This window comes from Gorilla gorilla, chromosome 4 (assembly GCF_029281585.2).
Source record: "Gorilla gorilla gorilla isolate KB3781 chromosome 4, NHGRI_mGorGor1-v2.1_pri, whole genome shotgun sequence".
NCBI lineage: Eukaryota > Metazoa > Chordata > Mammalia > Primates > Hominidae > Gorilla > Gorilla gorilla.
In genome coordinates, this window is record NC_073228.2 from 46441656 (window position 1) to 46455962 (window position 14307).

The 14307-nt window shown below is 51.4% G+C and overlaps 1 protein-coding gene across 8 annotated transcripts in view; it reads left to right on the top strand.

Moving 5' to 3' along the window:
• MAPT (microtubule associated protein tau) overlaps positions 1-11901 on the top strand; it is a 131295-nt gene extending 119394 nt beyond the window's left edge. For all 8 annotated transcript variants that reach the window (XM_031011078.3, XM_063705806.1, XM_055387816.2 and 5 more), the window contains 3 exons: positions 166-247; positions 4530-4642; positions 9874-11901. In XM_031011078.3, coding sequence (XP_030866938.1) covers positions 166-247; positions 4530-4642; positions 9874-10089 — 411 coding nt within the window. In that variant the 3' untranslated portion in view covers positions 10090-11901. The remainder of the gene's footprint in view (positions 1-165; positions 248-4529; positions 4643-9873) is intronic.
• Positions 11902-14307: the final 2406 nt, after the last annotated feature.

Here is a 14307-nt window from a genome sequence, read left to right on the forward strand (position 1 = left end):
TCCTCATGGCAGCTGGGAACCACTGTCCAATTAGGGCCTGGGCTTACACAGCTGCTTCTCATTGAGTTACACCCTTAATAAAATAATCCCATTTTATCCTTTTTGTCTCTCTGCCTTCCTCTCTCTCTGCCTTTCCTCTTCTCTCTCCTCCTCTCTCATCTCCAGGTGCAAATAGTCTACAAACCAGTTGACCTGAGCAAGGTGACCTCCAAGTGTGGCTCATTAGGCAACATCCATCATAAACCAGGTAGCCCTGTGGAAGGTGAGGGTTGGGACGGGAAGGTGCAGGGGGTGGAGGAGTCCTGGTGAGGCTGGAACTGCTCCAGACTTCAGAAGGGGCTGGAAAGGATATTTTAGGTAGACCTACATCAAGGAAAGTGTTGAGTGTGAAACTTGCGGGAGCCCAGGAGGCGTGGTGGCTCCAGCTCGCTCCTGCCCAGGCCATGCTGCCCAAGACAAGGTGAGGCGGGAGTGAAGTGAAATAAGGCAGGCACAGAAAGAAAGCACATATTCTCGGCCGGGCGCTGTGGCTCACGCCTGTAATTCCAGCACTTTGGGAGGCCAAGGCGGGCAGATCACGAGGTCAGGAGACCGAGACCATAATGGCTAACACTGTGAAACCCCATCTCTACTAAAAATACAAAAAATTAGCCGGGCGTGGTGGCGGGCGCCTGTAGTCCCAGCTACTCCGGAGGCTGAGGCAGGAAAATGGCGTGAACCCGGGAGGCGGAGCTTGCAGTGAGCAGAGTGAGCGGAGATCGTGCCACTGCACTCCAGCCTGGGCGACAGAGCGAGACTCCATCTCAAAAAAAAAAAAAAAAAAAAAAAAGTACATGTTCTCGCTTCTTTGTGGGATCCAGGAGATAGAGAATAGAAGGATGGTTACCAGAGGCTGGGAAGGGTAGTGAGGGGATGGTGGGGGGATGGTCAATGGGTACAAAAAAAATAGAATAAGACCTAGTATTTGATAGTGCAACAGGGTGACTATAGTCAATAATAATTTAATTGTACATTTAAAAATAACTAAAAGATAGCCGGGTGCAGTGGCTTACGTCTGTAATCCCAGCACTTTGGGAGGCTGAGGTGGGCGTTTGAGACCAGCCTGGCCAACATGGTGAAACCCCATCTCTACTAAAAATACAAAAATTAGCCAGGCATGGTGGCGGGCGCCTGTAATCCCAGCTACTCAGGAGGCTGAGGCAGGAGAATCACTTGAACCTGGGAGGCAGAGGTTGCAGTGAGCCGAGATCTTGCCACTGCACTCCAGCCTGGGTGACAGTGAAACTCCATCTCAAAAATAAAAATAAAAATACGGCTGGGCACGGTGGCTCACGCCTGTAATCCCAGCACTTTGGGAGGCCGAGGCGAGCGGATCACAAGGTCAGGAGATATAGACCATCCTGGCTAACACGGTGAAACCCGGTCTGTACTAAAAATACAAAAAATTAGCCAGGCGTGGTGGCAGGTGCCTATAGTCCCAGCTACTCACAAGGCTGAGGCAGGAGAATGGCATGAACCTGGGAGGCGGAGCTTGCAGTGAGCCGAGATTGCGCCACTGCACTCCAGCCTGGGTGAGAGAGTGAGACTCCGTCTCAAAAAAAAAAAAAAAACACAACAAAAACCTAAAAGAATATAAATGGATTGTTTGTAACACAAAGGACAAATGTTTGAGGGGATGGATACACCATTTTCCATGATGTGATTATTATACATTGTGTGTCTGTATCAAAACATCTCATGAACCCCATAAATATATACACCTATGTACCCACAAAAATTAAAAAAATATATTTTTTAAGGTGAAGAGGGAGGCGAGATGCTGGCCTTAACCCCTAACCCGTTGTTCTCCCTGCAAGCTGTCCACAGGGCCTCTCAGACTCGAGGTTCAGCTATATGGATGCATGAGCTTGGTCCCCAGCCAACATGGGAGACACTTCACCATCGACAGCAGCTACAGCACAGGAACCCTGGGTCACTGCCATGTCCCCTCTGTGACTTTGTTTAAACAGAAAATGATGCTCTGGGCCGGCTGTGGTGGCCCACGCCTATAATCCCAGCACCTTGGGAGGTGGAGGTGGGCAGATTGCCTGAGCTCAGGAGTTGGAGATCAGCCTGGCCAACATGGCGAAACCCCATGTCTACTAAAAATACAAAAACTAGCCAGGCATGGTGGCGCATGCCTGTAATCCCAGCTACTTGGGAGACTGAAGCAGGAGAATCACTTGAACCCAGGAGGCAGAGGCTGAGTGAGCCAAGATCGTGCCAATGCACTCCAGCTTGGGTGAGGGAGTGAGACTCCGTCTCAAAAAAAAAAAAAAGAAAGAAAAAGAAAAGAAAGTGATCCTACTGGAACCATGCTTACTCCCCTCCCCACCTCACACTGTGTAGAAATCAGTGCTGTCGGCCGGGCGCGGTGGCTCATGCCTGTAATCGCAGCGCTTTGGGAGGCCAAGGCAGGCGGATCACGAGGTCAGGAGATCAAGACCATCCTGGCTAACACAGTGAAACCCCGTCTCTACTAAAAATACAAAAAATTAGCCGGGCATGGTGGCGGGCACCTGTAGTCCCAACTACTTGGGAGGCTGAGGCAGGAGAATGGCATGAACCTGGGAGGCGGAGCTTGCAGTGAGCCAAGATCGCGCCACTGCATACCAGCCTGGGTGACAGAGTGAGACTCAGCAAAAAAAAAAAAAAGAAAGAAAGAAAGAAAGAAATCAGTGCTGTCTATACTTCTTTCTGCAGTGATGGAAATATTCTGTATCTGTGCTGTCCAGTATAGTAGCCACTAGCTACATGTGGCACTTGAAACATGGCTGGTGCAGTTGAGGAAGAGTGGCTGCCATATCGGATGACACAGCTATAGATTCTGTCACCCCACCCCGAGAGTCCAGAGCGGGGACTTCTGCCTTAGGCCCTATTCAGGGCTGGTTTTTACTTGAACCCTTACTGTGGGAAGAGAAGGCCATGAGAAGTTCAGTCTAGAATGTGACTCCTTATTTTCTGGCTCCCTTGGACACTTTGTGGGATTTAGTCTCCCTGTGGAAAGTATTCCACAAGTGGTGCCACTACCCCAGCTGTGAGAGCAGCTGGGAGCTGCTTTTGTCATCTTTCCCTGGAAAGTCCTGTGGGCTGTCTCTTCCTCATGCCTTGTCCCATGCTTGGGCATGGTGTCAAGCGTCAGGAGGGAGAAAGGGTCCTTATTTATTTATTTAGAGAGGGAGCCTCCTTCTGTTCCCAGGCTGGAGTGCAGTGGTGCGATCTCGGCTCACTGCAACCTCCGCCTCCTGGGTTCAAGTGATTCTCCTGCCTCAGCCTCCTGAGTAGCTGAGATTACAGGCACATGCCAACATGCCCGGCTAATTTTTTTTTTTTTTTTTTTTTTGAGATGGAGTTTTACTCTTGTTGCCCAGGCTGGAGTATAATGGCACAATCTCGGCTCACTGCAACCTCCACCTCCCGGATTCAAGCAATTCTCCTGTCTCAGCTTCCCAAGTAGCTGGGATTACAGGTGCCCGCCACCATGCTCAGCTAATTTTTCTATTTTTTTTTAGTAGAGACGAGGTTTCACCATGTTGGTCAGACTGGTCTCAAACTCCTGACCTCAGGTGATCCACCTGCCTCGGCCTCCCAAAGTGCTAGGATTACAGGCATGAGCCACCACGCCTGGCCTGAAAGGGTTCTTATTTAGTGTGCATTTTGACATTCAATTTAATTCCAAGGTCTTGTGGGGTCATGGTTTACAGGATGTTGATATAGAAAAGACTTCACTTAATGGGCCGGGCACAGTGGCTCATGCCTATAATCCCAGCACTTTGGGAGGCCGAGGCAGGCAGATCAGGAGGTCAGGAGATTGAGACCATCCTGGCTAACACAGTGAAACCCCATCTCTACTGAAAATACAAAAAATTAGCCGGGCGTGGTGGCAGGCACCTGTAGTCCCAGCCACTCGGTTGGCTGAGGCAGGAGAATGGCATGAACCCAGGAGGCGGAGCTTGCAGTGAGCAGAGACCATGCCACTGCGCTCCAGCCTGGGCGACAGAGCAAGACTCTGTCTCAAGAAAAAAAAAAAAAAAAAAAGACTTTACTTACTGGAAGCCAACCAATGTATATTTAGAATAATTTTTCCTGGGCTGAGCTGTCATTTACCTTTGCAGTATCTCAAGAAGAAGAGTTTACAGTGTAAATATTTGATGCACACTTTGATTAGATAGATGAAGCAAACTATTTTCAAGAGCTTTGCAAGGACTTACTTGTATCCAAACACCATTCTAAAGGAGTCTTACCTACTTCTAAAGGCTGGTCTCTACTTGGAACCACTTGCTTGGCCCTTGTTCAATTCCTGCTGCAAACCTGGAAGTCCTGTCATTGTCTTCTTCCCTCCAGAGCAGTGGCACCCAATCTAATTTTTGCTGTGCCCCAGCAGCCCCTGGCACTTTGCCCTGTAGACTGCAGACCTCATGTAATGTATGTTAAGTCCACAGAACCACAGAAGATGATGGCAAGATGCTCTTGTGTGTGTTGTGTTCTAGGAGGTGGCCAGGTGGAAGTAAAATCTGAGAAGCTTGACTTCAAGGACAGAGTCCAGTCGAAGATTGGGTCCCTGGACAATATCACCCATGTCCCTGGCGGAGGAAATAAAAAGGTAAAGGGGGTAGGGCGGGTTGGATGCTGCCCTTGAGTATATGGACATTAATCAAGTTGAGTGGACAAAGGCTGGTCCAGTTCCCAGAGGAGGAAAACAGAGTCTTCTGTGTTGACTGGCTGGATGTGGGCCCTCAGCAGCATCCAGTGGGTCTCGACTGCCTGTCTCAATCACCTGGAGCTTTAGCACGTTTCACACCTGGGCCCCAACCTGGAGAGGCTGACCAATGGGTCTCAGGGGCAGCTCGGTTGCTGGAGTTTTTGTTTTTATTTATTTTTATGTGTTTAAGGCAGGGTCTCTGTATTAGTCCATTCTCACACTGCTAATAAAGACATACCCAAGACTGGGTAATTTATAAAGGAAAGAGGTTTAATGGACTCACAGTTCCACATGGTTGGGGAGGCCTCAAAATCATGGCAGAAGGCAAAGGAGAAGCAAAGGCATGTCTTACATGGCGACGGGCAAGAGAGCGTGTGCAGGGGAACTCCCATTTATAAAACCATCAGACCTCATGAGATTTATTCAGTATCATGAGAACAGCATGGGAAAGACCTGCCCCCATGATTCAGTTACCTCCCACTGGGTCCCTCCCATGACACATGGAATTATGGGAGCTACAATTCAAGATGAGATTTGGGTGGGGACACAGCCAAACCATATCAGTCTCCCTCTGTCATCCAGGCTGGAGTGCACTGGCATGATCTCGGCTCACTGCAGCCTCTACCTCCCTGGGTCAGGTGATCTTCCCACCTCAGCCTCCCAGGTAGCTGGAACTACAGGTACCTGCCACTATGCCTGGCTAAATATTTTGTATTTCCTGTGGAGACGAGGTTTTGCCGCGTTGCCCAGGCTGGTCTTGAACTCCTGAGGTCAAGCAACATGCCCACCTCGGCCTCCCAAGGTGCTGGGATTACAGGTGTGAACCACAGTGCTCGGCCTAAGTCACTGCAGTTTTTAAAGCTCCCAGGTGATTCTTCAGTGCAGTCAAAAGTGAGAACTGGCTGGGTGCGGTGGCTCATGCCTGTAATCCCAGCACCTTGGGAGGCCAAGGTGGGCAGATGGCTTGAGGTCAGGAGTTCAAGACCAGCCTGGCCAACATGGTAAAACCCCATCTCTACTAAAAATACAAAAGTTAGCTGGGTGTGGTGGTGCGTGCCTGTAATCCCAGCTACTTGGGAGGCTGAGGCATGAGAATTGCTTGAACCCGGGGGACAGAGGTTGTAGTGAGCCGAGATCGTGCCACTGCACTCCAGCCTGGGCAACAGAGTGAGATTCCATCTCAAAAAAAAAAAAAAAAAAAAAGCGAGAACCACTGTCCTAGGCCCTGATGTTTGCAGGCAACTAAAAAAGGAAGTGGACATCCCCAGTCAGCTGTGGCGCACCAAGAACAAGTCATGGGAACATAACCTAATTTTCTAAATGGATTACTAGGCACTTAGAGCAAAACAATGATGCTGAAATCCTGATTTCAGCAAAGCCTCTGCCTGCCTGTCTTGGAAGTATCCACATGAGGCTGCTGGGGCCTTGGTGTCCCCAGCAGTTTCTAGTCTCTAGGTCTTGCTGTGGGTGTCTGTGCAGTGAGGGTGTGTGTGGCGCTGGATGAGCTCTGTCTAGGCCTGGCACAGGATGCAGTCTGGTAGCTGCTGCTTCTCTTCTGCAGAAGCGCAGCCAAGCACCCTCTGGGGTTTCAGGCCCACACCCAGCCTGAAGTTCTGGGAGTGGCTCACTTTCCAACCTTCAGGGTCTCCCAGCAGCTGACTGGGGAGTGGTGGAGGGAAAAGGGATTGTATTAGTCCGTTTTCACGCCGCTGATGAAGACATACCCGATACTGGGCAGTCTAAAAGATAGAGGTCTGATGGACTCACAGTTCCACGTGACTGGGGAGGCCTGACAATCATGGTGGAAGGTGAAAGGCTTGTCTCACACGGTGGCAGACAAGAGAAAAGAGCTTGTGCAGGGGAACTCCCCTTTATAAAACCATCAGATCTCGGGAGACTTATTCACTATCATGAGAACAGCACGGGAAAGACCCTTCTCTATGATTCAATTACCTCCCACCAGGTCCCTCCCACAACATGTAGGAATTGTGGGAACTACAATTCAAGATGACATTTGGGTGGGGACACAGCCAAACCATATCAGGGGTGTCCCAGAAAGGGTATAGGATCTGAGACCCAAGTCAGCATGAGAAAGTATGCTTCTCATGGTGGCCCAGTTGGGTGGAAGTGGCAGCCAGGCCGTCTTTCCACCAGGCCACTCAAGTAGCAGCTGAGAGACCCCTGCCCTGGCCAGTCCCCGCCCTCCCCTCTTGCCACTGCATCTGGTTCTGAACAGATGGGCACCCTCATCTTGTATTTGTGATAAATGTCTAACAATGTAGTTTTGTGAGAAGGGTTTGCTGATACAGCCTTGCTGCAGATGCTGCGAACTGTGGCCTGGGAGAGACCTTACCTCCAGACACGCCCTGAGGCAGGGGAGGGCACTGGCCCGTAGCTGGCCGAGAGCTCTCAGGTTGCGTGACTCAGGACACAGGGATACTTTTCAGTGGCTGGGTCGCTATCCAAAGTGAGAAAACAAGGAGGGACCAGGAGGCTGTCCGCCTCAAGAGATGTGGGGGCCAGGTCCAGTTATCTGGGGAAGCAGTAAGCTTCTCTGCTGTTTCTACCCCCCAGGCCTCCCCTGGTCTAAGGCAGGGCCTCCCAGCCTCGGGGCACTTTAAAGATATCTGGGCCTGGCCCCATCCCCACAGTCTGACTGAGTGGGTCTGGATAGGGCCTGGGCATTGGTGATTTCCTGGGTGAAAGGAGGCCCCTCACAGTCTCTGGAAGCTTCTCTGTGTTAGGAAAAGTTCTGGGCTTGACTCTGCTTGGAAAGTCAAGATCCGCAAATCCTCTCAGCCTCAGTTTCTCCTTCAGCAAGATGAAATGGAAATGCTGTACCTACGTCCCGGGGTGGTTGTGAGACCCAAAAAAGACAATGTTCTAGAAGGTTCCTGGTGCGTTGCAGTCCTCTAAGAACCTGAGTTAGAGCCACGCTGAGTCTCAGCTTCTTGGCTCCTTCTGTTTCAAACTCGTCCATGTGATAGCTCAGGAAGGGTAGGCAGGGCCCTGTCCCCTACTCAGAAAACACCATCCTGGTCCTGGGGATCCCCGCAGCATTAGTCCCCTGTTTTCCCAGTGTATTGAGAAAAATTGCTAACAAGCAGTGGGGCACACCACCAGCCTCCTGGGTTCCTTTCAGTTTGGGGATTTTTGGACATTCCCAGGAATGTCTTTAAAAACACTTCAAAAAACATTAACATAAGTATTTTTATCAAAGCCTGTATTAAATGGTCTTTCAAGAAAATACAGTAACAGGTCAGGCATGGTGGCTCATGCCTGTAACCCCAGCACTTTGGGAGGCCAAGGCAGGCAGATCACCTGAAATCAGGAGTTCAAGACCAACCTGGCCGACACAGCCAAATCCCATCTCTACAAAAAATACAAAAATTAGCTGGGTGTGGTGGCACGCACCTGTAGTCCCAGCTACTTGGGAGGCCGAGGCAGGAGAATTGCTTGATCCCAGAGGCGGAGGTTGCAGTGAGCCAAGATCGTGCCACTGCACTCCAGCGTGGGTGACAAGGTGAATCTTTGTCTCAAAAAAAAAAAAAAAGATAAAATACAGTATACAGTAATAGAGAACAATCCTTTTTTCAAAGTAGTGACCCCAAATGAACAAAATATGCATCTAGCTTAAATGGGAGCCTGGTTTTCTCTACGCCCATTCAAGCCCCCTGCAATAGGGGCCCTTCACCCCGCATCCATGGACTCCTAAAATTATATGGAAAATGGCTGTGTGTGAGTGTGGATGGACATGTGCACACATATTTTTAGCTTTACCAGATGCTCAAAGAGCCTAGGACCCAAAAAGGGCTGAGAATGACCGTGTCGGCCACTTCAGGGTCATCAGGAATTGCTGTGCACTGCTCACTTCTCCAGTGAACACTTTCTGCTTCTGTGTTTCCTGGTATCCTTTGGGACTCCTGGCTAGGTCATGTGTTTCTCTACTTTCAAAAGGGCTTCAGCCAGGCACGATGGCATGAGCCTGTAGTCCCAGCTGCTCTGGAGGTTAAGGTGGGAAGATTGCTTGAGCCCAGGAATTTGAGGCCAGCCTGGGCAAGTAGATAGGTAGATGATTGATAGATAGATAGATAAATAGATGGATAGATAAGTCGCTAGACAGTCATCCATCCACCCATCCACACATAAAAAGGCCTTTGTCACGTCATGTTTTGTGGCCCACCTGCCAGTGTTGCCCACAGTTGCTGCCCCTCCAAACTCATCAGTCACTGGCAAACAGGAGGAATGTGTGGCTCATGTCTGGGCATCAGTGGCTGTGGGAGACATCCTTGATCTTCTCCAGCTTCTCCTTCCACATCTTCCTTTGCAATCTGGCAATATCTATTAAAATAAAATGTGCATGCCTTTTGACCTAAGAGCTTCACTTCTAGGACCCACTTACACGTGTGTGACATGATGTTCATACGGGTTTATTTATCTGAGGTTGTTCATACACACCATTGCCTGTAATCACTAAAGGCGGGAGCAGCCTACACATCCATCCACAGAGGAGTAGATGCCTTTTGGTACATCCGTGGTGACGGAATACTAAGCAGCCTGTGTATCTATACACTCACACGTGTTTGTTTATGTGTGGAATATCTCTGGAGGGTACACAAGAAACTTAAAATGATCACTGTCTCTGGGGAGGGTACCTGGGTGCCTGGGAGGCAGGTCAGGGAAGGAGTGGGCACAGGTATTACCAATTGGAAGACAATAAAAACAATAGCTCCTGGCCAGGCGCAGTGGCTCACGCCTGTAATGGCAGCACTCTGAGAGGCTGAGGCGGGCAGATTGCTTGCGTCCAGGAGTTCGAGACCAGCCTGGGCAACATAGCAAAACCCCGTTTCTATTAAAAATACAAAAAATTAGCCAGGTGTGGTGGCATGCACCTGTAATCCCAGCTACTCGGGAGGCTGAGGTGAGAGAATCACCTGAGCCCGGGAGGTCAAGGCTGCAGTGAGGTGAGATTGTGCCACCGCACTCTAGCCTGGGCGATAGAGCATGACCCTGTCTCAAAAACAAACAAAAAACAGTCCCTGGCACTCTCGGCCAGGCCTGGCAGGGCAGTTGGCAGGGCTGGTCTTTCTCTGGCACTTCATCTCACCCTCCCTCCCTTCCTCTTCTTGCAGATTGAAACCCACAAGCTGACCTTCCGCGAGAACGCCAAAGCCAAGACAGACCACGGGGCGGAGATCGTGTACAAGTCGCCAGTGGTGTCTGGGGACACGTCTCCACGGCATCTCAGCAATGTCTCCTCCACCGGCAGCATCGACATGGTAGACTCGCCCCAGCTCGCCACGCTAGCTGACGAGGTGTCTGCCTCCCTGGCCAAGCAGGGTTTGTGATCAGGCCCCTGGGGCGGTCAATAATCGTGGAGAGGAGAGAATGAGAGAGTGTGGAAAAAAAAAAGAATAATGACCCGGCCCCCGCCCTCTGCCCCCAGCTGCTCCTCGCAGTTCGGTTAATTGGTTAATCACTTAACCTGCTTTTGTCGCTCGGCTTTGGCTCGGGACTTCAAAATCAGTGATGGGAATAAGAGCAAATTTCATCTTTCCAAATTGATGGGTGGGCTAGTAATAAAATATTTTTAAAAAAAACATTCAAAAACATGGCCACATCCAACATTTCCTCAGGCAATTCCTTTTGATTCTTTTTTCTTCCCCCCTCCATGTAGAAGAGGGAGAAGGAGAGGCTCTGAAAGCTGCTTCTGGGGGATTTCAAGGGACTGGGGGTGTCAACCACCTCTGGCCCCGTTGTGGGGGTGTCACAGAGGCAGTGGCAGCAACAAAGGATTTGAAACTTGGTGTGTTCGTGGAGCCACAGGCAGACGATGTCAACCTTGTGTGAGTGTGACGGGGGTTGGGGTGGGGCGGGAGGCCACGGGGGAGGCCGAGGCAGGGGCTGGGCAGAGGGGCGAGGAAGCACAAGAAGTGGGAGTGGGAGAGGAAGCCACGTGCTGGAGAGTAGACATCCCCCTCCTTGCCGCTGGGAGAGCCAAGGCCTATGCCACCTGCAGTGTCTGAGCGGCCGCCTGTCCTTGGTGGCCGGGGGTGGGGGCCTGCTGTGGGTCAGTGTGCCACCCTCTGCAGGGCAGCCTGTGGGAGAAGGGACAGCGGGTAAAAAGAGAAGGCAAGCTGGCAGGAGGGTGGCACTTCATGGATGACCTCCTTAGAAAAGACTGACCTTGATGTCTTGAGAGCGCTGGCCTCTTCCTCCCTCCCTGCAGGGTAGGGGGCCTGAGTTGAGGGGCTTCCCTCTGCTCCACAGAAACCCTGTTTTATTGAGTTCTGAAGGTTGGAACTGCTGCCATGATTTTGGCCACTTCGCAGACCTGGGACTTTAGGGTTAACCAGTTCTCTTTGTAAGGACTTGTGCCTCTTGGGAGACGTCCACCCGTTTCCAAGCCTGGGCCACCGGCATCTCTGGAGTGTGTGGGGGTCTGGGAGGCGGGTCCCGAGCCCCCCGTCCTTCCCACAGCCACTGCAGTCACCCCTGTCTGCCCCGCTGTACTGTTGTCTGCCGTGAGAGCCCAATCACTGCCTATACCCCTCATCACGTCACAATGTCCCGAATTCCCAGCCTCACCACCCCTTCTCAGTAATGACCCTGGTTGGTTGCAGGAGGTACCTACTCCATACTGAGGGTGAAATTAAGGGAAGGCAAAGTCCAGGCACAAGAGTGGGACCCCAGCCTCTCACTCTCAGTTCCACTCATCCAACTGGGACCCTCACCACGAATCTCATGATCTGATTCGGTTCCCTGTCTCCTCCTCCCGTCACAGATGTGAGCCAGGGCACTGCTCAGCTGTGACCCTAGGTGTTTCTGCCTTGTTGACATGGAGAGAGCCCTTTCCCCTGAGAAGGCCTGGCCCCTTCCTGTGCTGAGCCCACAGCAGCAGGCTGGGTGTCTTGGTTGTCAGTGGTGGCACCAGGATGGAAGGGCAAGGCACCCAGGGCAGGCCCACAGTCCCGCTGTCCCCCACTTGCACCCTAGCTTGTAGCTGCCAACCTCCCAGACAGCCCAGCCCGCTGCTCAGCTCCACATGCATAGTATCAGCCCTCCACACCCGACAAAGGGGAACACACCCCCTTGGAAATGGTTCTTTCCCCCCAGTCCCAGCTGGAAGCCATGCTGTCTGTTCTGCTGGAGCAGCTGAACATATACATAGATGTTGCCCTGCCCTCCCCATCTGCACCCTGTTGAGTTGTAGTTGGATTTGTCTGTTTATGCTTGGATTCACCAGAGTGACTATGATAGTGAAAAGAAAAAAAAAAAAAAAAAAAAGGACGCATGTATCTTGAAATGCTTGTAAAGAGGTTTCTAACCCACCCTCACGAGGTGTCTCTCACCCCCACACTGGGACTCGTGTGGCCTGTGTGGTGCCACCCTGCTGGGGCCTCCCAAGTTTTGAAAGGCTTTCCTCAGCATCTGGGACCCAACAACAGAGACCAGATTCTAGCAGCTAAGGAGGCCATTCAGCTGTGAGGAAGGCCTGAAGCACAGGATTAGGACTGAAGCGATGATCTCCCCTTCCCTACTTCCTCCTGGGGCTCCCTGTGTCAGGGCACAGACTAGGTCTTGTGGCTGGTCTGGCTTGCGGCGTGAGGATGGTTCTCTCTGGTCATAGCCCGAAGTCTCACGGCAGTCCCAAAGGAGGCTTACAACTCCTGCATCACAAGAAAAAGGAAGCCAGTGCCAGCTGGGGGGATCTGCAGCTCCCAGAAGCTCCGTGAGCCTCAGCCCACCCCTCAGACTGGGTTCCTCTCCAAGCTTGCCCTCTGGAGGGGCAGCGCAGCCTCCCACCAAGGGCCCTGCGACCACAGCAGGGATTGGGATGAATTGCCTGTCCTGGATCTGCTCTAGAGGCCCAAGCTGCCTGCCTGAGGAAGGATGACTTGACAAGTCAGGAGACACTGTTCCCAAAGCCTTGACCAGAGCACCTCAGCCCGCTGACCTTGCACAAACTCCATCTGCTGCCATGAGAAAAGGGAAGCCGCCTTTGCAAAACATTGCTGCCTAAAGAAACTCGGCAGCCTCAGGCCCAATTCTGCCACTTCTGGTTTGGGTATAGTTAAAGGCAACCCTGAGGGACTTGGCAGTAGAAATCCAGGGCCTCCCCTGGGGCTGGCAGCTTCGTGTGCAGCTAGAGCTTTCCCTGCAAGGAAGTCTCTGGGCCCAGAACTCTCCACCAAGAGCCTCCCTGCCGTTCGCTGAGTCCCAGCAATTCTAAGTTGAAGGGATCTGAGAAGGAGAAGGAAATGTGGGGTAGATTTGGTGGTGGTTAGAGATATGCCCCCCTCATTACTGCCAACAGTTTTGGCCGCATTTCTTCATGCACCTTGGTTCCTCTTCCTGAAGTTCTTGTGCCCTGCTCTTCAGCACCATGGGCCTTATACGGAAGGCTCTGGGATCTCCCCCTTGTGGGGCAGGCTCTTGGGGCCAGCCTAAGATCATGGTTTAGGGTGATCAGTGCTGGCAGATAAATTGAAAAGGCACGCTGGCTTGTGATCTTAAATGAGGACAATCCCCCCAGGGCTGGGCACTCCTCCCCTCCCCTCACTTCTCCCACCTGCAGAGCCAGTGTCCTTGGGTGGGCTAGATAGGATATACTGTATGCCGGCTCCTTCAAGCTGTTGACTCACTTTATCAATAGTTCCATTTAAATTGACTTCAGTGGTGAGACTGTATCCTGTTTGCTATTGCTTGTTGTGCTATGGGGGGAGGGGGGAGGAATGTGTAAGATAGTTAACATGGGCAAAGGGAGATCTTGGGGTGCAGCACTTAAACTGCCTTGTAACCCTTTTCATGATTTCAACCACATTTGCTAGAGGGAGGGAGCAGCCACGGGGTTAGAGGCCCTTGGGGTTTCTCTTTTCCACTGACAGGCTTTCCCAGGCAGCTGGCTAGTTCCCCATTCCCTCCCCAGCCAGGTGCAGGCGTAGGAATATGGACATCTGGTTGCTTTGGCCTGCTGCCCTCTTTCAGGGGTCCTAAGCCCACAATCATGCCTCCCTAAGACCCTGGCATCCTTCCCTCTAAGCCATTGGCACCTCTGTGCCGCCTCTCACAGTGGCTCCAGACACACAGCCTGTGCTTCTGGAGCTGAGATCACTCGCTTCACCCTCATCTTTGTTCTCCAAGTAAAGCCACGAGGTCGGGGCGAGGGCAGAGGTGATCACCTGCGTGTCCCATCTACAGACCTGCGGCTTCATAAAACTTCTGATTTCTCTTCAGCTTTGAAAAGGGTTACCCTGGGCACTGGCCTAGAGTCTCACCTCCTAATAGACTTAGCCCCATGAGTTTGCCATGTTGAGCAGGACAATTTCTGGCACTTGCAATTCCCATGATTTCTTCGGTAATTCTGAGGGTGGGGGGAGGGACATGAAATCATCTTAGCTTAGCTTTCTGTCTGTGAATGTCTATATAGTGTATTGTGTGTTTTAACAAATGATTTACACTGACTGTTGCTGTAAAAGTGAATTTGGAAATAAAGTTATTACTCTGATTAAATAAGGTCTCCATTCATGGATTCTAAGGACAAGAAAGTGATATAGAATGTCTAT